This window comes from Symphalangus syndactylus, chromosome 12, assembly GCF_028878055.3.
Source record: "Symphalangus syndactylus isolate Jambi chromosome 12, NHGRI_mSymSyn1-v2.1_pri, whole genome shotgun sequence".
NCBI classification, from domain to species: Eukaryota; Metazoa; Chordata; class Mammalia; order Primates; family Hylobatidae; genus Symphalangus; species Symphalangus syndactylus.
This window is the reverse complement of record NC_072441.2, coordinates 99995154-100019998: the sequence shown is the minus strand read 5'-3', so window position 1 is coordinate 100019998 and position 24845 is coordinate 99995154. Positions and strand designations below refer to the sequence as shown.

At 37.1% G+C, this 24845-nt stretch overlaps 1 protein-coding gene across 15 annotated transcripts in view; it reads right to left on the bottom strand.

The window, feature by feature from the left end:
• Nucleotides 1-24845, bottom strand: part of DNM3 (dynamin 3) — a 607865-nt gene that overhangs the window by 433265 nt on the left and 149755 nt on the right. For all 15 annotated transcript variants that reach the window (XM_063627329.1, XM_063627332.1, XM_063627326.1 and 12 more), the window contains exons 3-4: nucleotides 22052-22201; nucleotides 20712-20915 (exon numbers count right to left, since the gene is read on the bottom strand). In XM_063627329.1, the coding sequence (XP_063483399.1) occupies nucleotides 20712-20915; nucleotides 22052-22201 (354 nt within the window). The remainder of the gene's footprint in view (nucleotides 1-20711; nucleotides 20916-22051; nucleotides 22202-24845) is intronic.

The window sequence follows — 24845 nt, the reverse complement described above, 5'->3', positions numbered from 1 at the left end:
TTGTAATTGTAATTGGCTTTTTAAAAAACAATCAGCACACACACACACACAATTGTGTAGGTAACACAACTGCTTTTTGAAAGGGTGGCTCTGGCTTTGTGCATCATAACTGGTTATCACCTTTATAACCCATCAATGTGCAAGGAGCCTTAGACGAGTGATAGTGTCGGCAGCCCTAGGAGAAAAGGGAAAGAAGGAAGTGTAATGCAATGGCTAACATCGCTGAGTGAGATTTAAGTTTAACAGCTATATGCTTCCTAAAACTGCTAAAACTATTGGTTTTTTAAAGCCTTTATAACAATTCCTGCTAGAGAAATAATTTTATAAGTCTGAAATCCATGAGCCACAAACTCACTTTTTAACCAACTTAACAAATTATTTTTATGTAACACTTTTATATAGTTTATCAAGTGTCAGGCACTGTCCTAAGTACTTTGCAGACATCAACTCATTTAATATCAAAACAGTCCTAAAAGGAAGGTATTATTATTATTCCATTTTACAGAGGAGGAAACTGAGACACAGAAAAATTAAGAAATTTGCCCAAGGTCACACAACTAGTAAATGGTGGAGCCATGATTCAAATCAGACAGTTTGGCTCCAGAGTGGTGCTATTAACCACTGGGGGCTGTACTGTTTTAAAATGTAATTTTTATATGTTTATGGTTTTATTAATGCAAATTCTTATTAAAGCAAAATTTCTTCAGAATGTTTCTCTGTTCCTTTAGCAGAACAGCTTGTACTTTCATTCCAACGTGCTGCCTGCTTCCTCCTCTTGCTGCCTATTTGCCAATCCTTTTCACTGTGCCATCTGGAACCATCTTTATTGTCACCAAATTACTCCAACACACTCACACTCTTGTCTAAACAATAGCTCTCACTTCCTTGCCTTTATTTAAACTGAGTTCTCTTTTTTATGCCTTTCAGGTAGAGACTATATTCTCCTAGGCTCCATAGAGCCCAGGGTTAGAGGAAAAGAGTAGAGATTAAAGAATTTTTCTTACTCCTTGGTGCTTCTCCAAACCCAAATCTTCCACATTCACATTAAAACACTGCTTTGGAACCTGACATCATCTGGGTAAAGCAGCTTCTATTCCCCCTTGTTGCTGTCTTCTACCAAATGTCTACAACACCCATTTTCAACACAAACACACACACACATTTTTTGAAGGTTTTAGCATCATCATGTTAGTCCTCACTCCCCTTAGTTCCACCATTATCCAAGCAGCAGCAATGTGCATGAGGAAGATGTATCCAGTCCACTGGCTATTGAGTTCCTTGCCTGCTTCTATTCAATAATTTTTCACCTGCATGCCATTTTGGCAATTTCCTCCCATGACCACATCCTGGACATTTATAACGTGGACTTGTTCCAGCTGTAAATCATAAACTCTAATATACATCTCTTTAACCACAAACTCCTATTCTCCCATTTTCTTTCTTTTCTGTATAGGAACACATTGCTATTCTTCAATCTTGTCCAGAAGCCCATCCCTGAAACCATTTCATTTTCCTCAAAACATACAGATTCTTTTTTATTTCACTTTCTTCCAAGTATTTCACTGTCTGTCTTTCCAATTATTATTTTGCCAATATCCTCAACTCTTTTGCCCATTTTTATCTTCCATTCAACCCTCCCTGCAAAATCCTGATCTAAAAGCAACCCAAGTATTTGCCTCTTCAACCTCCCAGCTGCTGAGTGGTTTTGGGAATTACACAACCACTAAGCTTGGTGCAGATGCGCTATGGCCTCAATAGAGTCCCCCAGTGCTGCCCACTTTCTCCTTCCACATTTCTCTACAGCAGCTGGTCAAAATACATTTCTCCCTAAATGTCTTACACAACCCCCTTCTCTTTCATCATCCTTACCTCACCCCCACCCTAGTTCTTCCTCAGCTGATAGCCTTGCTCCTCACTTAAAGTGAAAAAATCTATGTCAATAGGCAGTAAATTATTCAAATACCTCTCCAGATATCTACGTATAGGCCTCATGTACACTTCCTTACTTCACTCTTATCTCAATGGAAAAAAATAGTTTTTCTTCTATTCAAGGTACCTGGTAGCCACTCAAGAAATGTTGGAGAGCAAGAAGGGGAGGGGGAAGAAATAGAGGAAAAAGAGGAAGGGGAGGTGGCAGGAGAGGAGGGAGGGGAAGATCCTAAAACTCAGCAATGAAAAATGGAGTTCTTACAGAACTTTAGAAGAATTGCGTTTTTTTTTTTCACTGTCATGTTTTATTTATACTGCCAACAAAATAACTGTATGAATCTAGTTTAATTATATATTCTTGGCATGGCTTGTAGAATATGTTTTTATAACAACTTTTAAAAGAGCTATTACATTAACGGAAATGTTAGAAACTCATGGTCACATCAGAATCCATGAGTAAGATTTAATTGCATAGGAAACTGTTAATTGTGTTTTAATGTCTTTGAAATAAGAAAGACATAAGAGCACAATTATTCTGTAACACTAAAGTCATCATTATTAAACACTTTTACCTTGAATAGCAAAGCAACACATCCATATATTAATATAATTTCTGAAAAAAATGAAGATTCATATTACTAATTGGCAATTAAATTCAGAAAGAGAATATATTTATTATCTTCTTACTTTTTCAAGTCTTTTTCATGAGCAGTGTTTCTTTTCTACATTAAATTTCTACATTCAAACTCCACAAAGAGCATCAGGGAAATTTTAAACTTCTTCAAGCAGCGTCTTTACAGTGACCCCCAGTGGCAAAAAAGGAATGAACGCATTAGAAATCCACGTTGAGGCCTTTTACATTGATGACAATAACAAGCTCCATTTTAACAGCACATTCACTTTGTCATCGTGCCTTCACATTTTTCTTTTGTTCTTACTTTTTAAAAATCCAAATTTTACACACACACATTCACATTCAAGTCCTAAAAATATTCTTCCTTTTTTTCACAGTAAATTTTATAATCATAACATTTTATTTTCCCAATTAAATCAGCATATCAAAGAATATATATTTTCATAAAAAGCTTTTTTAAGCCTATAAAGCTAATGTGTTTGTTGTCATATTTTCAAATCTCAATAAGACTCAATTTACTTTTTAAAGCTTAAAATGAAAGTATTCCTCTATACTTGGGCAAGCCCATTTCTCAACATGCAGATAAATGATCTACTCTTTGCAAACAAGCTGAATTATAACATGACTTAGCGTTTGTCTTGTTCAAGCCCAGTGCATAGTAAATTCTCAATTTAAAAGAAAAATGAATTGGATAGAACTTGTAAAACAAATTTTTCAAAGACTCCAAACCCTTCAGGTTTAGTCTTTGCTTCTATTTTCTAATTGAGTTTACGGGTCTCACCCATATTATAAAAAGCTCAAAAACATATTCCTGAAGAAGTCAAAGCATGGCTTCTATGAGCTACATACGAAGTTATTTTTTAATCTGATTTTTTCATACATATTAACTGATTCAATAAATATCAAGTAGCATTTGGGCGCTCAATGCAATTAATTAGCATCTATTACATTTGTTAAGTTAGTCAAATACTTAAGCAAAGAATTTTAAGGTAAAATGGAAATCTAATTGGGGTGAAGAATAGGTGCAGAGACAGATATAGTACCTGGAAAATAGGTTTCCTCCATGAATTGTTTTTATTTTTGCAGTTTATAAACATATTTGTTATATTCTGAGTGTTGACAATGCCTGGATGTTTGAAGCTTCTGTTCAACTAAGCAGCACCTCCACCATCTCTATGACCAGACAGCAAATTGGATATATGCTAAATGTTGCCAAAGGTCAATGAATATCAGTTTACATCACTCATGGATTTTTAACATTTTCCAGATTTAAGAGGGAGACATCAAAAAGCAAATGCTGAAGGAGGTATGTAGGGACACACCCCCCATAAGATGAATTTAAAAGTCTGCCACCAGCTTACTAGTTAATTCTGGCCCAATTCACGAATTTCATCTCAAGAGAAGATGGTGCCCTCTTTCCCAGCCAGGTCTCACACTCCTCTTGGGATGGTTTTGTACTCTAGGAAGACCTCTGGTCATGCTAGATTTAGAAATGAAATTCATTTGCTGTGAAATGAATCACCGTGAAAGGGATTTCCAGACACATTTGCCTCCCTAGCAAGGCCTTTGAACAGCCCTCTATTGTAGATGACAAGCTAGATGGGTAATGCTAAAATACTGCTGTGCTCAGAAGATAAAAGGCACAGTTATAGTCTTCATGGGTAATGAACTCGTGATCAAGTAATCAATCAACATCACCACTAACTCCTCTGCTTTCCATACAGGAAATGTGAATGTCTCTCAAGGGTGAACTGCTCAGCCAGGGTATAGCAATATCTATAAAACAAGCAGATGTCAGCGACACTGCTAGGCACCTTGAGCAACAGTGTAAACATAGTGTCTTTATTATACAATCATTAGAACCTATCAGGATAGGCAGATACTCAGCCATCATAAATAAACTCAATACGATAAAAAGCTACCTCCCCACTAATCAATTTATCAACTAACTTCATCTGTCTCCATGTCCTCTTCCTTTCCTACGATTAAAATGGAAAAATAATCCAATTCTTTTCAATCTATGGCCAGGACTCTCACAGGTGCTCTGTATCTCATTCTCATTCTCCTAAATCAAGGACATTTCTCACTCATTTTTCCTGTCTTTACCCCATTCTCCTGCATTTATCTCATCTCTAGCCTCCATCACCAATTTAATTTCTCTTCAACATCATTTCCATCAACACACAAACAAGTTATAATATCTCCCATCTTTCAGAAACATTCTCTTCATCTTACACTACTATTGTTGGTGTTTCATTTTTCTGTTTCCCTCTACAGTGGGCCTTAAAGAGCTGTCTATAATTCCTGTCTTCACTTCCTCACAGCCAAGTTTCCTTGAACCCTCTCTAAGGAGACTTTCCTACCAAACCCTTCTTATCAAGGTCACCAGTGACCCTCAAGTGCCAGATCCAGTGGTCAGTTCTCCACGCTTATCTCCATTGGGTGAAACACAAAAGTCTAGTTTTGATACAAAGATTGGAAGTGAGGATGATTTGGACCAAGTTCAAGGATGTTTTCTTTCTGTTTACTACTGAATCTTCCAGCAGTGGATGGAAAGGAATCAGGAGCTAAGAATATGAGTGACTGAATGGATGCAGCTTCTCAGCATCTCCCTGGCTCCTCACAGAGCAGCATTTTAAGTTTGAAGTTCAATACAGCCTGTGAGAACTGGGGAAAACTGACAAGCCAGAGGGACAAAGAAATATGGGTGCTCTGTCTTTGACGTCTTTAGGTTGGGCACAATCTAAGGGAGATGTAGGAGAAATCTCACTCCCCGACACTTACTGACTCCCGTGTTTCATTTCTAACTGTTACTGGGCTTCCTCACCATTCCTAAGCAGTAGGCCTGGTTGACCTGCCACATCACTTTCCTCCATCTCTCAGCCACATTTGGCGTGGCCGATTACATTGCCCTTCTTGAAGCCATTTTTCTCTTGTCCTCTGGAATGCCATAGTCACTTGATTCTCTACCGCTTCTTCATCACCTCTGCGATTTTCCCTCCTGTTCACCACTGCTAAAATACTGGAGTGCCCCGGGGCTCTGTCTCTGGCCCTCTTCTCTTCTCTACCTACACTCATCTCCTAAGTAATCCCAACTCAACTAGTCTCAAAGCTGTAGACACCATCTGAATTAATTCCATAGGGCTGTCATAACAAATTACCACAAACAAGTGGCTTAAAACAACAGGAATTTGTTGTCTCACAGTCTGCAAGCCAGACATCCAAAATCCAGCTGTCAGTAGTGTCATGCTCACTCCTTCCAAAGGCTCTACAGAAGGGTTCTTCCTTGCCTCTGACAACTTCTGGTGACTCCTGGCATTCTTTGGCTGTGGCAACATAACTCCAATCTCTGCCTCCATCTTCACCTGGCCTTCTATCTTGTCTCTCTCTGTCTTAAATCTCTCTCTCTTTTCTCTTATAAAGATACCAGTTATTGGATTTTAGGGTCCACCCTAAATCCAGGATTATCTCATCTCTCAAGATACTTAACTTAAAAACATCTGCAAAGACCTTATTTCCAAATATTCACAGGTATGGGATGGGGGAGAGGAGATTGTTGGGCCTTACATATATCTTTCTTGGAGGGGTGAGGAGCACAGTTTAAACCTGTATACCACTATAGACTGATAACTCAATGATTCATAACTCCAGTTTGAAACTCTGCTCTTGAACTGGATCCAGTCTCTTATATGTAATACCACCACTTAGGTGTTTAATGAGCATCTCAGATTTTATATTTCCAAAATAGAACTCTTGATCTCCCACAATATTTTCCTCTCTCAATAGTCCTAATCTCAGTAAATGACACAACCATTTAACCTGTTCCTTTGGGTAAAACCCTTGGAGTCATCCTTGACTTCTTTCTTTTGAACACATGAAGCAAACCATTAGTAAAGTCTATCAGCTCTACTTTCACAGTGTACCTTGAATCAGACAACTTCTTCCCTCAGTACCATTCCTCTCTTATTCCAAAGCACATCACCTCGCCCCCTGCTGGACCTCTCTGATACAATAACCTAACTGGTCTCCTTGCTTCTCTTCATGCCCGTCTTCAGTCTTCTCAGAGCAGCCACACTGACTATGAAAATATCAGTCAGATCTTGCCTCTCTACTCTTAAAACCCTCCACTGGCTGCTCAGCCCACTTTGAAAAAAATACAAAGCCTCCGTTGTGATCTACAAAACCCCACATGATCCAGGCCCTGGCTACCTCTCTGATTGCAGAACCAACCACACTTTTCTGCTGAGTTCTAGCCTCGACATCCTCCTTGCTGTTCCTCAACATGTCAAGCCAGTTCCACTCTCATTCCTTTGTGCTTACTGTCCCCTTTGCCTGGAACACTCCTCTTCCAGATGGTCACAGGGCTTATTCCCTCACTTCATCAGTTCTCTGCTTAAATGCTGCCTCCTTAGGCCATCAGTCTAAGACAGCATTCCCAATCAATCTCTCTTCTCTTATTCTGTTTCATTTTTCTTTGCAGAACTTATTTTTCTTCATAACACCTGACATTATACTAATGGGTTCTCTGTTATCTGTCTGTTTCCCCCATTAGAATATAAACTCTAGAAGACCAAGAATTTTGTCTTGGTCACCACTGTATTCCTGATGATAAGAATGGTACTTGACACATAGTAAGTGCTCATTCATTATTTGTTAAATAAATGAACAAGCAACTAGAATAATCTTTTAAAATTAATTAAAGCAATGTAGCCATATTAAAAACTGATATGGAAAAGTGAAAATTACATTAAACCAATTGAAGACAATGCTCACTGAGTGCTTTGGGGATGTAATCAAGAAGCATTCACGCAGTAACATAAGTATGAACTCCTAAACCAATTGTTTTTCCTGCATTCACAATATTTGCTCTAGAAGTTTAGAGCAAACCACAGTGTAACTTTAACAGTGTTTCACCATATTTAGTACTGTAGAATTTCATATTTTGGCTTCTTTATATATTTTTTAATTCTAACATGTATTCATGATTATCGCTGAATAAAGTGCTTAAAACAGAGAGAGATAGATGATATAATGGAAAGAATTACACTATTGGCATCTGAGACAGGCACTTATATCATGCATCAGCCTCTTACCAGCTGCTTGACAGTGATCAAGTTCCAGACCTCTCTAGCTCAATTCCACCTATAGAAAACTGGGGTGATACCACCTGACTGGCATACTTTGGGTTATAACATATGACACATGGTGTTATTACACAACTCATTTCACTTGAATTAATATATGCTGCAGGCCAAATCACATCCCCTAAAACATGAAAATGTTCATTTCATAAAGGTGATCATCCAGGGACTTCTGTGACTCTTCACACACAAGATGCCATGTAAACCAATAGCCTATTTTTTAGAATGGTGGAGAAACAAGAAGATAATCAGAAACACATACTGAGCACCTGCTAGTCTAGTGTCCTACCAGGTGGTACAGCACATTGAACTTACACTACTGACCAGGAGCATTTTGCTGGCTCAACAGATGCCTGATAAATGTCTTTTAAGCAATAAATTAATAAATTAACAAAGGGAGTGACTGAATTGTTAGTGTATATGAGCACAATTGTAATTAGCTGAAGGGTTCCTGTCCCATCTGGGGTGCCAATAAATAAATAAACAAAATAGCTGGAGGAAGTGCTCCTTTGAGAAAGCACTGAACGCTCTCTCTACGGAGAGACTGTGCTAGGAATCTTAGTCTGCTCCTTTACTCTAAATCCATGAGCAGCAGCTAGCATAATCCTGAAGCAAATCAAGCCAAGCTCAGGATAATCCTCCTCGTCTCCCACCCCAGCCCCAACCTACCTAAGACCTTCTTTCACCTATAGTTAATCTAGCAATTTGCAGATGAATCTGAAATTATGCTTATTGCATAACACATTATTAAAATATTCAAAATAATTCTATTATAATTCTATTTTTTAGTATTATCAAGCCTCCTTAAATCATATGGGTGTGGGCAGTAGCTTGAATTATGAAATATAACTGATTGCTTTAAAGAAAAGCTTATTAAATTTATAAGTTCTATACAACAAATAAAAAAACAAAGCCTGGTAAAGTTTCCTTTAATTATTTTCAAGAGGAAAATAACTGCTAGCATTTGGTTAGCTGTTTCGACTAAGTGTTATCTTTTTTTTTTTTTTTTTTTTTGACACAAGGTCTCACTCTGTCACCTAGGCTGGAGTGCAGTAGCGTGATCACAGCTCACCACAGCCTCGACCTCCTGGGCTCAGGTAATCCTCCCACTTTAGTCTCCCAAGTAGGTGGGACTACAAGCATGTGCCACCACATCCCACTAACTTTTTTTATATTTTTTGAACAGATGGGGTTTCACCATGTTGCCCAGGCTGGTCTTGAACTCCTGGACTCAAGCAATCTGCCCACCTTGGCCTCCCAAAGTGTTAGAATTATAGGTGTGAGCCACCATGCCGAGCCAATTATTATCTTTATAATAATTTATCTTAATTATTATAGCAAACTTTTGAGGTAAGGGTTATGATAATTTCATTTCATTTTAGAGATTAAGTAATAAGGTTCAAAGAAGTTAAATAACTTGCCCAAGGACACACAATCAGGATGTGACGGATCTGCTTCCAAGCCCTGTGTTTATTTTTATCTACATCATTTAATAAGGCAACTAGCAGAGGAATGGTCTGATGAAGTGGAAAAAGTACTGGAGGAGGAGGGGAGGGGCTATACCATAAGCACATGTTGTGTTTATAGGTATGTTATTCAACCACTGTATATATTACCTAGATAAACTTCCTTACCCCAAAACAGGATCTCACACATACCAACCTCCAGTATTCTGGTGAAACTAAAGCAAAAGTAAGAGCACTTTGAAAAGTAAAGACCACTATACAGAGAAAAATATATTCAAAACATCATATAATTCTCATGGCTAGGAGTTTGACATTTCAAATTATATAGCCATTCCCCTTGAAATTATGCTAAAAACCCTTTCACTCAGTAAAACTATTTTTCATAAATGATGCAAAAGATGAGCTTGAACTTTGTCTAGCCACAAATTTGTGACATTCTGCATATATTGAGTGAATAATTTCCTGTGAAACTTAATATAAAACATATGTAAATATATCCCAACATTTAATAATATTTATTTTTATAGAAGTTTTCAATCTGAATATTATTATGCAAATAATTTATAATTAACTTATCAAGATGAGCTGTCTTCCCAAGTATATATTCAAATATACTCAAATCCCATTTAGGTGAAAATTGCCTGTCTATGTCAAAAAGATTTAATTTAGTACAAAGTAGCTACTGCCTAAAATACACTACCTCTCAGAAAACGATAATTACGTACCTTGGTGGATAAGATTCTAATTCAGATAAATAAAGAACGAAGAATGCTCCTTTATTATCTAAATAGGTCATCCTGTTTAGCCAAGGGCAAAATATCAGGAAAGATGCACATTAAGTGGTGAGAACAGGCCACTTGCACAGTCAACCAAATCATTCCTGAAGACAAACAGGGTAACAGATGTCATAACCAGATTGCCCTCACCATCCCAAATCAAATGACTGTTATATGAAAAGTTTGTTGTTATTACAGTTGTATAGGACCAGAATGAGAATATAAATGGGAATGCTGGAATAAGGACCTCTGAAAAGGCCACTTTTCGATAAAGGCAGTAAGAAAGAACACTGGCAAAACTTGTTAAAGCCAACTGTTTCAGAACTCTGGAAATTAATCAAAGGCTTACAACAATCTGAGGAGTAAATACTCAAAAAAAAAAAAAAAAAAACCTGGATTTCCAGCTAGGCACAGTCGCTCACGCCTGTAATCCCAACACTTTGGGAGGTCGAGGTGGGTGGATCTCTTGAGGTCAGGAGTATGAAACCAGCCTGACCAACATGGTGAAACCCCGTCTCCACTAGGATCAAATTCACACATAACAATATTAACTTTAAATGTAAATGGACTAAATGCTCCAATTAAAAGACACAGACTGGCAAATTGGATAAAGAGTCAAGACCCAGCAGTGTGCTGTATTAAGGAAACCCATCTCACATGCAGAGACACACATAGGCTCAAAATAAAAGGATGGAGGAAGATCTACCAAGCAAATGGAAAACAAAAAAAGGCAGGGGTTGCAATCCTAGTCTCTGATAAAACAGACTTTAAACCAACAAAGAGCAAAAGAGACAAAGAAGGCCATTACATAATGGTAAAGGGATCAATTCAACAAGAAGAGCTAGCTATCCTAAATATATATGCACCCAATAAAGGAGCACCCAGATTCATAAAGCAAGTCCTGAGTGACCTACAAAGAGACTTAGACTCCCACACAATAATAATGGGAGACTTTAACACCCCACTGTCAACATTAGACAGATCAAAGAGACAGAAAGTTAACAAGGATATCCAGGAATTGAACTCAGCTCTGCACCAAGCAGACCTAATAGACATCTACAGAGCTCTCCACCCCAAATCAACAGAATATACATTTTTTTCAGCACCACACCACACCTATTCCAAAATTGACCAATACTTGGAAGTAAAGCTCTCCTCAGCAAATGTAAAAGAACAGAAATTATAACAAACTGTCTCTCAGACCACAGTGCAATCAAACTAGAACTCAGGATTAAGAAACTCACTCAAAACCGCTCAACTACATGGAAACTGAACAACCTGCTCCTGAATGACTACTGGGTACATAACGAAATGAAGGCAGAAATAAAGATGTTCTTTGAAACCAACAAGGACAAAGACACAACATACCAGAATCTCTGGGACACATTCAAAGCAGTGTGTAGAGGGAAACTTATAGCACTAAATGCCCACAAGAGAAAGCAGGAAAGAGCCAAAATTGACACCCTAACATCACAATTAAAAGAACTAGAAAAGCAAGAGCAAACACATTCAAAAGCTAGCAGAAGGTAAGAAATAACTAAAATCAGAGCAGAACTGAAGGAAATAGAGGCACAAAAAACCCTTCAAAAAATTAATGAATCCAGGAGCTGGTTTTTTGAAAACATCAACAAAATTGATAGACCGCTAGCAAGACTAATAAAGAAGAAAAGAGAGAAGAATCAAATAGATGCAATAAAAAATGATAAAGGGGATATCACCACCGATCCAACAGAAATACAAACTACCATCAGAGAATACTACAAACACCTCTACGCAAATAAACTAGAAAATCTAGAAGAAATGGATAAATTCCTTGACACATACACCCTCCCAAGAGTAAACCAGGAAGAAGGTGAATCTCTGAATAGACCAATAACGGGCTCTGAAATTGTGGCAATAATCAATAGCTTACCAACCAAAAAGAGTCCAGGACCAGATGGCTTCACAGCCGAATTCTACCAGAGGTACAAGGAGGAACTGGTACCATTCCTTCTGAAACTATTCCAATCAACAGAAAAAGAGGGAATCCTCCCTAACTCATTTTATGAGGCCAGCATCATCCTGATACCAAAGCCGGGCAGAGACACAACCAAAAAAGAGAATTTTAGACCAATATCCTTGATGAACATTGTTGCAAATACCCTCAGTAAAATACTGGCAAACTGAATACAGCAGCACATCAAAAAGCTTATCCACCATGATCAAGTGGGCTTCATCCCTGGGATGCAAGGCTGGTTCAACATACACAAATCAATAAATGTAATCCAGCATATAAACAGAACCAAAGACAAAAACCACATGATTATCTCAATAGATGCAGAAAAGGCCTTTGACAAAATTCAACAACCCTTCATGCTAAAAACTCTCAATAAATTAGGTATTGATGGGACGTATCTCAAAATAATAAGAGCTATCTATGACAAACCCACAGCCAATATCACACTGAATGAGCAAAAACTGGAAGCATTCCCTTTGAAAACTGGCACAAGACAGGGATGCCCTCTCTCACCACTCCTATTCAACATAGTGTTGGAAGTTCTGGCCAGGGCAATTAGGCAGGAGAAGGAAATAAAGGGTATTCAATTAGGAAAAGAGGAAGTCAAATTGTCTGTGTTTGCAGATGACATGATTGTATATCTAGAAAACCCCATTGTCTCAGCCCAAAATCTCCTTAAGCTGATAAGCAACTTCAGCAAAGTCTCGGGATAGAAAATCAATGTACAAAAATCACAAGCATTCTTATACACCAATAACAGACAAATAGAGAGCCAAACCATGAGTGAACTCTCATTCACAATTGCTTCAAAGAGAATAAAATACCTAGGAATCCAACTTACAAGGGATGTGAAGGACCTCTTCAAGGAGAACTACAAACCACTGCTCAATGAAAGAGGATACAAACAAATGGAAGAACATTCCATGCTCATGGGATGGAAGAATCAATATCATGATAATGGCCATACTGCCCAAGGTAATTTATAGATTCAATGCCATCCCCATCAAGCTACCAATGACTTTCTTCACAGAATTGGAAAAAACTACTTTAAAGTTCATATGGAACCAAAAAAGAGCCCTCATCGCCAAGTCAATCCTAAGCCAAAAGAACAAAGCTGGAGGCATCATGCTGCCTGACTTCAAACTATACTACAAGGCTACAGTAACCAAAACAGCATGATACTGGTACCAAAACAGAGATATAGATCAATGGAACAGAACAGAGCCCTCAGAAGTAACACCGCATATCTACAACTATCTGATCTTTGAAAAACCTAACAAAAACAAGCAATGGGGAAAGGATTCCCTATTTAATAAATGGTGCTGGGAAAACTGGCTAGCCATATGTAGAAAGCGGAAATTGGATCCCTTCCTTACACCTTATACAAAAATTAATTCAAGATGAATTAAAGACTAACATGTTAGACCTAAACCATAAAAACCCTAGAAGAAAACCTAGGCATTACCATTCAGGACATAGGCATGGGCAAGGACTTCATGTCTAAAACATCAAAAGCAATGGCAACAAAAGCCAAAATTGACAAATGGGATCTAATTAAACTAAAGAGCTTCTGCACAGCAAAAGAAACTACTCTGAGAGTGAACAGGCAACCTACAAATTGGGAGAAAATTTTCACAACCTACTCATCTGACAAAGGGCTAATATCCAGAATCTACAGTGAACTCAAACAAATTTACAAGAAAAAAACAAACAACCTCATCAAAAAGTGGGTGAAGCACATGAACAGACACTTCTCAAAAGAAGACATTTATGCAGCCAAAAAACACATGAAAAAATGCTCATCATCACTGGCCATCAGAGAAATGCAAATCAAAACCACAGTGAGATACCATCTCACACCAGTTAGAATGGCCATCATTAAAAAGTCAGGAAACAACAGGTGCTGGAGAGGATGTGGAGAAATGGGAACACTTTTACACTGTTGGTGGGACTGTAAACTAGTTCAACCATTGTGGAAGTCAGTGTGGCGATTCCTCAGGGATCTAGAACTAGAAATACCATTTGACCCAGCCATCCCATTACTGGGTATATACCCAAAGGACTATAAATCATGCTGCTATAAAGACACATACACATATATGTTTATTGCGGCACTATTCACAATAGCAAAGACTTGGAACCAACTCAAATGTCCAACAATGATAGACTGGATTAAGAAAATGTGGCACATATACACCATGGAATACTATGCAGCCACAAAAAATGATGATTTCATGTCCTTTGTAGGGACATGGATGAAACTGGAAATCATCATTCTCAGCAAACTATCACAAGGACAAAAAACCAAACACCGCATGTTCTCACTCATAGGTGGGAACTGAACAATGAGAACACATGGACACAGGAAGGGGAACATCACACTCTGGGGACTGTTGTGGGGTGGGGGGAGGGGGGAGGGACAGCATTAGGAGATATACCTAATGCTAAATGACGAGTTAATGGGTGCAGCACACCAACATGGCACATGTATACATATGTAACAAACCTGCACATTGTGCACATTTACCCTAAAACTTAAAGTATAATAATAATAAAATAAAATAAAAAATAAAAAAATAAAAAAACCCTGTCTCCACTAAATGCAAAAAATTAGCTGGATGTGGTGGCACATGCCTGTAATCCCAACTACTTGGGAGGATGAGGTAGGAGAATCACTTGAACCCAGGAGGCAGAGGTTGCAGTGATCTGAGACTGTGCCATTGCACTCCAGCCTGGGCAGCAAGAGCAAAAACTCCATCTCAAAAAAAAAAAAAAAAAAAAAACCCTGGATTTCAGTAAGAACAAGCCATGTGGTGTTTGAACTTGCTCTATGCCCATCCCCTTTTCATCTCTACGGTAGCCTTGAACACAAAAACTCCACAGTCATGGTGAAAATCAGAACCCTAGAAACCCCTGGAGGGGACAGAATGGGGTTGGAGAGCATCAAAAATACAATTTTCAGACAATTGTAATTATTTAACCTGTCTAGCAGTTCCCTAAAAAACCCCATTCACTGGGCTTTTCTTTACTTGACCTGACTTGGAGCTTATTCAGAGTGAAAAGCCTCTTTCCCCAGAAAAAATTTGTCAAAAATAATCAGTGGCAATTGTTCAACATCGCAGGTCTCAGGGAGCAATAACAATTGGGGCAAAAAAAAAAAAAAAAGAAAAAGAAAGAAAGAAAAAACTAACCAAAAAACTTAAAAGGAAAAGTTTGGGAATGAGATGGCCACAAAGGCCATTGAAAATTTTGTATATATGTACAACCTAGAATCTAGAAAGCCACATGCATGTTTGGGGTTTTTTGCAAACACAGCAAAGACCTCAGAAGATCCTAAATTCTCACCTCTAGCTCACCTTGAGGCTCTGCATAAGCAGGAAGTTAGGATTAAGGCAGAGTTGCAAACTGCCTGTCTGAGTATTGAAGCCATACCCCAAAATGCACATTGAGAGCTTTGGTAAATGTTCAGCGATTTACTGGCTCTGGTATTTAAGAAAATCCCTGTTCTGACCACAAAAATAAAAGGCTGAGCAAAGACTTAAGTGGCCACACACAACAAAGAATATAGACTTGCAGAATTGGTTCATGAAAATTAGTAACCAATTAAACAGCACCTGCAGCAACAATAAACAGCAACAAAAACTGGGAGGGAGAGAGGAATCTGGTTTCTAGTGCTGCCACATCACATTATTTAAATATCTAATTTTCAACCAAAAATATTTTAAGATATGCATAGAAAGTATGGCCAACCCAAAAGAAAATATACAGTCAATAGAAACTGTCCCTGAAAAATCCCAGAAATTGAAATTACTAGACAAAGGCTTTAAATCGTCTATTTTAAATATGTTTTAAGAACTAAAAAAAAAATGATAATCTAAAGAACAAAAAGAATGTATGAAAATAATGTTTCACCAAATACAGAATATCAGTAAGGAGACAGAAATTATTTTTTTAAAAGAACCAAATAGAAAATCTGGAGATAAAATAACTGAAATAAAAAAATTCACTATAGAGATTTAATAGCAGATCTGAATAGGCAGAAAGAATCAGCAAACTTGAAGACAGATCAATTGAGATTGTTCCTCCCAGTCTAAGGAAAAGAAAGACAAAAGAAAGAATGAAGAAACATGAACAAAGTCTCAGAGATTGGTGAAAACATCATACCAACATACATACCAACATACGCATAATGTGATTCTCAGAAAGAGAAGAGGAGAGAAAGAGGAAGAAAGAATAATTGAAGAAATAATGGTTGAAAATTTCTCAAATTTGATTTAAAAAGCATTAATCTACACATCCAAGAAGGTCAACAAACTCCAAGTAGGATAAACAAGAAGGTCAACAAACTCCAAGTAGGATAAACTCAACAAGATCTGTACCTACAGATGTCATAATCAAACTGCCAAAAGACAAAAAAAAAAAAAAAAAAAGAATCTTGAAAGCAGCAAGAGAGAAGAAAATCATGTTCAAAGGATCCTCAATGAGATTAACAGCTGAATTTTGACCACGGAGATCAGATGGTAGTGGGATGACATACTCAAATTGATGAAAGGAAAAAAACTTTAAGTAAAAATGATCCTTCAAAATTTAAGGAGAAATTAAGACATTCCAAGATAAACAAAAACCAAGAGAATCCCTTACTGACAGACATAGCCTACATGAAATATTAATGAGAGCCTTTCAGGCAGAAATAAAAGAACACTGGACAGTAACTCAAATACCCAGAAAAAACTGAAGAACACCAGTAAAGTTAAATACATAGTTAAATATAATAGACAACATAAACATATTTTTGTTTGTAACTCTTTTTTCTCATATCTGATTTAAAAGACAATCATATAAAGCTACAATTATATTCTGTGTTGATAGGCATGTAATGTAAAAGTTGTGATTTGTATGATAATAATAGCACATAGGAAGGGGAGGGAGTGGAGCTATATAGGAGCAAAATGATGTGTATTATTGAAATTAAGTTGGTATTGATCCAAACTAGATTGCTATAAATTAAGATGTTAATTGTAATCCTATGGCAACCACTAAGAAAATAACAAAAAAGTAAAATAAATGACCAAGGAATTAAAATTATATACTAGAAAATAAATATTTAACACAAAAGGAGGCAGTAACAGAGAAATAGAGAAACAAAAAGACATAGGACATACACAAAAAGAATGGCAAAATAGCACACACAAATTCTATCTCATCAGCAATGACTCCTACCAAAACTTTCAAAAGTCTCCTCTTGGGACCACCATATGTAGGATATAAAAATTGGGGGCAAGTAGGTCTGTAAATGGTGGAGCAGCAGTTCTAATGATCCACAAAAAAGGAGATTTATTTTAGGTAAGTTCATGAACATTTACATGACAATTTCTAAGTGGCACCTAATAAAAATGAGCTCATAAATAAGCCAAACCTATGATAGTTTTTTTTTAATATCATTTAACTTTCTGGAGTAGATTTGTGGCATAAAATGACATACTCCTGACTGACAGTCAATGCTATATTTTCCTTATGCTATAACAACACATCAAATATACTGGGAATGACTACTTTGTGGAGATTGATTCCTTTCTGGCAAACTGATGACTCCCTCCACATTCATTGCTCTCACCTAATGATCTGTGATCACATGAGTTTATTTTAGGTCATAAATGAATCTTCTTTTGAACAGCCTGAGAAATGAGATGTAGTTACTGCCCATTAATATTCCCTATGTGCACAACAGGGGTAAAATATAGCATGAATATGTTAAACCAATTTTAAGAAATCACTTTACAAGATTTATTAGTTGCCCAATTTTTTTAGTTTACATTTATTATAAAATTCATAATACACACAAATAAAATATTCTCCAATGGCTTTTCTTCCACTAGATTTGAAGTTGTGAGGATGTGAGATAGGATATCTATAGCCATCTTGTCACCCGTGAAAAGAATTTATCTTAAAACAGAAACAATTTCAAGGAGGCTGAACCAAGGTAGGACGAAAGAGAAATCAGGGACTGAATGGTATCATTTGCAGTCCTCCATGAAGCTTCATCTGGATTGTCATATTGTGGTACGCATTTTTAATCTTCATCCCTATTCCCCAGCATACAACTACCAAAGTCCTTGGAATCTTCAAAGTGATACGTATCTTTTTGTAGGCTAATGGGTTGGTAAGTGGCTGGAAGCTCCTGGATAGCTTCAGCATGTGGACTGGTCACTAGAAAGAACAGGCATGACCTCCTAGGAGGGATGAGGGGCTGAAGTTTAAGTTGATCACCAATAGCTAATGATTTAATCAATCATGCCTACATAATGAAGCTTCCATAAAAATCCAAAATGGACTGGGTTTGGAGAGCTTCTGGATAGCTGGAGATGCAGAGGTTTCTAGAGGATGGTGTGCCCAGAGAGAACATGGAAGCTCCACATCACTTCTCATACATTGCCCTATGCATCTCTTCATCTGTATCCCTTGTAATATTCTTTATAACAAAGAACTGTTTCTCTGAGTTTTGTGAGCCCCTCTAACAAATTAATAGAACACAAGAAGAAGGTTGTAGAAACCCCAATTTATAGCCAGTCTGTCAGAGCACAGGGTAAACAACCTGGATCTTGTAACTGGCATCAGAAGTGGGGGTGGTCTTGTGGGACTGAACCCTCAACCAATGTGATCTGATGCTATTTTCAGGTAAACACTATCAGAATTAAATTTAATCAGAGGATACCTAGCTGATGTCTGCTGCAGAAAAGAATTAATTGCTTGTTTGCAGTGGGGAGAAATCACCACACATCTGGAGTCAGAATCATGTTTGAGAGTATAGTAGGAGAAGCTGAATTTGTTTTTTCTACGTGGACTACGTGTGGACTCCTCAGGAATGTGACTCGGCTGAACTCACTAGAATTCACTGATGGTATGACTCTCTCTGTCCCAATCAGACAACCATGGCTCAATCTCCTATGGGACAAGAAGGCAGTAAGACAGGAATGGTTCAGCACCATTTTTATAACCAGATTCCAGTCCCAGTTTATAATCTGACTCTTCCAAGCAGCTGATGCTGTAAAGGGAGTCCTGGTGATGGTCCTTACTTGTCATCTGGAGCCTCTACCTGCTTTGTTATAAGCCCCAGTTTCAGGGATGGTGGAGGAAACCAAGAAGAAAAAAACAGTTACCATTGCAGAATTCTGGAAAGGCCCAAGAATCAGAGAACCAATGCTAGGGTATAGGAGGAGCTGAAAAAAAGAATTGGCTGACGGCTCCTAGAGGACACACTCACATAGCTACCCTTCCTCAACCTCAGCAGAGTACTTGAAGATGTGCTTCAAAAGAGGTTGAACCAGAGGGACTCTGGACTCCAGAAGACTTTCAGGAATGCCATTATGAAAGCAGAGGAATTAATTAAAAGTGTACACACTGAATAGTGAGAACCATTCTCCTCCCACTCCATCCCCTGCCCCACCAATTCTTGGCTCCAAGAACACTAGACATCAGGCTTACACCATTCCAGCTCAGGAGAAAATACTCATAGAACCTAACAGTTGAAGTCTCCTAACAAAATGGTCAACTCTCAGCACAGTTACTCCATGGGAAAACCCACTGGTCAATGAATCCCTGTCATGTACATAAATCAGCTTTTTGGTGCTCTACTCTCATGCACGAACACGCGGCAAAAGATCGACAAACATTTGAAAAAGGTCACTAACATCAAAGACAGAGACAAAAACAAACAATCAGAAAACAATAGACTCACACAATGTAGATTACAAAAGAAAATCTTCAAAAAGCTCTCACTAAAGTCCTTGGAGGAAGATATCGTACTTATGAAAACAAGAACATGATGCTATTTTAAAAAATAAAAATAACATTCACAAGGTAAAAATATGCTTTTGGAACTTCTAAAATGAATCAGAAGAACAGAAGATAAAGTTGAGCAAATCTTGCAAAAAGTAGAACAAAAAGACAAAGAAATGATTATAGAAGAGAAAGACTGAAATAAAGGATTCATTCAGGAGTTCTAACATGCTAATAAGAACTACAGATAAAAAGAACAAAGAAAATTGGGACAATTAATTATCAAAAAAGAAAAATTCCTAGAATTGAAGAACATGCATCTCCATATTGAAAGGGCACATCATTGAATGCCCTTCCACAATCATTTTAAACAGACACACACCGAGGCCAGCACTGAGGTCTCTGAAGATAAACTGTCGTTATTCAACTCAGAGAAGTAAAAAGTTTAAACATCTGCATAAGAAAGGACCTTTTCTGGATATTGAGATGCCAATACCAAATAAATCCCTGCTTATACATACATTTTTTCTCAAATAATTAAAAGCTAAATAATATCTTACATGCATTAGAGCTTCCTATTTTAAAGAAACAAGACAAAGTAAAAAACACAAAGATTTTTCATTGGGAGTATATGCAGGTAACTCATAATAATTAGTAGATTGAATTCTGCTGTACCAGAAGTTTATTTTACCAACTTTTTAAAATATGCAGCCCATGAGGCTTAAAAATGCCTGTTTTCTTAGATCTCATTATTCTTAGATTCATACAGATTTTGACTATATAAATTTCATTACTTTAGTAAATCTTTTCTAAAATTATTTATTTTTAATATTAAATACTGAATTTTCTATTTAAAATACAAAAGGTTTAACAACATTAATAATGGCTAATTTATTTATAATGAAATCAAATCTTGAGAATTTATGTTACCTTTAAAGATACCAAAACTCCTGACACTTTAATTCCTTCTCATCTTAGTAGTCACACACTCACCTTGAGGATCAACTTCTTTAGCTAGCTTCAGCGCATCTGAGTTTGCAAGATCAGTGTTGGCTGGAGTAACAGCTAAAATCAGACAGTTCTCCCTTGTGATGAACTGCATAATCATTTCTCTGATCTGATACTCGATATCTGGTGGCTGATCTCCCACGGGCACTTTAGTTATTCCAGGTAGATCAATAAGGGTTAGATTTAACACTGTATGGAAAGGATAAAAGAGCCTTACATACACCTTCAATGCTAAAAGATAACAATACAGAATCATTTGTCACTTAGCTCAGCCTTCTACATTGTATATCTGAACAACTCCAACCCATGTGTGTAGAATAAAGAGCATAAAATAAAAATGGTTTTGCTAGTTTTCTCTATTTTTATGATATGATTGTGCTATGCCAAATGATCACTTTAACATAATTTGAAAGGCACTGATTTGCATGCCTAACAGTTTGCTCAGAAAGCTGTCATATCTGTAACTAGGGGGTTATAATTAAAACACCAAATGAGAAATGCATATGCTGTCTGCCAGTCTTGTACATTGCCTTCAAGTGGTATAAAAACTCGCAGGGTAAGATTGCCCTTTCCTTAAAAAGTATCATTTTTTTTTATAGAAAGTTAAACACTTAGCCTAGTAGAAAGCTGTGAGCCATTCGTGGTGCCCTGGGTTTACTGAATTAGCTGTACAAACAGAGTCAGTGACAATATGACTCTAGCCCAACCTCTCTATATAAACAATGTTGGCACCAAGTACCCTTGGGAAGTCATAATTGAGCTTATGTCACTTATATTCTGTTTTAAAAGCAATAGAACTAAGTAGGGAATAAGAAATGAAAATTTGCCCACTAAAAATTTAGTCAGCATACAAGCTATTTCCCATCACACATTATGGATTGGTTATCTAATTTATAAGTTTCTACCAATAGTCTGGGGGAAAAAGTCAGAGCTAATTTCTCAGGAAGAAAATAAATAGGATTATATATGGCTGCAAGACATCCAATAGGGGAAGATGCAACCATAGTAACATGTAACTCTAAGATTTCAGCAAAGACTGAAAAATGGAAGTTTTCATACATACCCTTCTCAAATTCTTAAAGCTTATAATAAAAATGAAGAAAAATATTTAATGCCTAACTCAATTCTGTTTTTATTAAAATCATCTCCTGCTGCCTCTCCTTAAATGTCCTAAGAGCTCTTTGAACCATAACATTAATGGGTAGTATCCAAAGGATACCCTAGAAACCCAGCACTATTTGTATCTTCTGTACAAATGATGTATGTTAATTAATGTAGTATCAATGTTTGAGGAGAAGAATTTGGAATTTTATTATTTTACTTACCATGTGGGGAATAGACTCGTAAATTAATGGGTATGGAGGAAATGCCTTTATTCATTCCAGTCACGCGATCTGTTTCTGCTTCAATCTCATGGCGAACTTCATCAAAATCTGTAAATTTCTTTCCTTTGCAATGTAGAAACTCAGCATATTCTACAAAAATAAAACCAAAATGACACAACTGAAATTCATGCATTTTTGCCATAATTATAAAAAAAGTTTCTTTATGAGTCAAAGTATCCAATATTCTCTCTTCATCCCTCATGAACGTCCCACAGAACACAGTAGTTACTAAGAATCACAATTAATACTTCAGAAATACGAAACATAGTACAAATGCTATAGATGCTAAATTGGCTAATTTTCAGATAAGCAATTAAATACTATAACTAGTCCCTAAACCATCTAGCCTGTTAAATAATTTAAAGAAAATTTTGGCTATCCATAAGATAAAGCAAACAACAGCACCTGATTGTTAAAGACATTAGATCTGGGATACTTCTGAGTTCTGTTAGCATTTCCCTCTTCGGTATCACCACTTATCAGGATGGAATGCCAAGTTATATAAATATATCTTCAGAAGGCAAAATAAGTTAGGGGGAATCACTTGATTAATTTGTTAAAAATAAATAATATATGGAATCCTTTAGCTTAAAAACATACTATTGAAAATACCACATCAACTTATATAAAGACTCAAGGAAAAAAGTTATAGAGTATTATATCAAAGCAAATATTTACCTGTAATCTAAAATTTTAAAAAAATCCCTCAGCAGAGGGAAAAACACTAAAATAACTATATAAATACCAAAACTGGGTTTTTTAATTTTCAGTAACATCCTCAAGCTGTTGTATTATCAATTTCTATACCTACTTTGAGAGAAATCAGGTATATAAAAAACACCACAATTTAAAAGAAAAGCTAGTACAGTACTATTAGATTTTTTAAAATGAGTACAAATCTAACAAAGAAACAAATCTCAACAAAGATTTCAGTTTATCTAATATCTCAGTGAAGAATTGTACCACTAAACTTAGACTATGGCTAAGCATCTTGGACCCAAATGCCAGATAAAAGCCTGTGAGGTCGAGGCTGCAATGAGCCACGATCATGCCACTGCACTCCAGCCTGGGTAAGAAAGTGAGACCCCATCTCAAAAAAAAAAAAAAAAAAAAAAAGCCAGATGAGGCAATTATTGGTAGCCTTACTACCATTCCCCATCATAAACATTTAATATTCACTCTTGGAGATGAAATGGCAAGGTCAATAGCAAGAGAGCTATTGTGGCTGGTCTCCCACGGGCACTTTAGTTATTCCAGGTAGATCAATAAGGGTTAGATTTAACACTGTGTGGAAAGGATAAAAGAGTCTTACATACACCTTCAATGCTAAAAGATAACAATACAGAATCATTTGTCATTTAGCTCAGATGTGGTCCGTGTCTTCAAGCAGGTTAGCATTAACTCAAAAAGCTAAGGATTAGACCACTGAGAAAAAACGTTAATGCAGGTAGCATAATGTAAATGCTAACCTGCTCTTAAAATGATAGGAAAGGTAGAGATAGAAAAGATGATTTAAGCTGTGGTGCCCAAAAAAGGAAGTGAGGTATGGACTGAATATTGAACCGTAGGGAGGATTCTGACATGTGCAGGGAGAAAGAGAGGTCTTCCAGAGAATCAGAGAATCTTCATAGGTTCAACAAATCTGGCAGGTTGTCATCCAGTCTCTGCTCGGACCCATCCACTATTGGGTAACTGAAACTTTGATCTCAATGGAAAATACTCTGACTGGAAAATATTTATGTTTGGTATGAAATCTGCTTTCTTGTCATATTCCACTGGTCCAACTTTTGTCCTCTGGTGCTACTCAGCTGTGAAAAGGCCGTGTGCATTAATGTGAGTGTCAGCACTCCAAGTTTGTCTCCTTCCTGGGCCTCACACCCTTACCTTGCTTTGTCGCATCACTACTCAGGCCCTCTGGTGGCAAAGATTTCCCAGTTCCAACCCCAGCCACTCTGAACTGGAAAGGTCACAAGCTCCCAAAGTGGACCAAAAAGTTTCTACTTTAATTTACCAAAGAATTGAAATGACCTAGCTTTTTGGATGTTAGAATGAGAATCAGAGATGGATTTAATTTCTGTCTTTCCTGACAACATGCATGGACATGAGTATTTCTCTTTCTATCTTAGTTTCTCCATATAATGTGCCACTTTCTGAAAAACAGCAAGCTGAGTCTCCTGAAAGCTCATTCCTCTAATGCTGGAAGTATACCCAACAGTAAAGACTCAACAGGCTGCAGAAATCTGGCCTGAAGAGATCAGTTCATCAAGATAAGGCATGTTCTTCTCTACTTACCCTCATAGGCACTGTCTTTATTAGAATATAAATCCCCAGAAGATAGAGCCTTTATTTTATTACCCATTCAAAGCCTAGGCCAGTACCATGTGACTGTAAGAGTATATAGATAAGTAGAGGACAAAACAATAAGAAAAACAAAGGAACAAAAGAAGTCAAATCCCAGAAAACAAGCAAAAATTAAAAGGAAAAATTAGAAATAATTTAGAAGAAATGGAACTGTGTTTTTTTCAATGCCATATATTCCATGAAAAATGCACCCTTCAGGACTTATGGCTATCACAACTGTTCTGTCATAGAGTTCATAAGCTTCCGGATCAGGAACTACATTTTCAATCACTGTTAATCGATACATTCCAGTTAACACAAATGTGGATCTCCTTTGTTGCCACTAGATGGCACCTACTTGCTTTCTCTGCAGGAAACATGCCCTTCCGGAAGG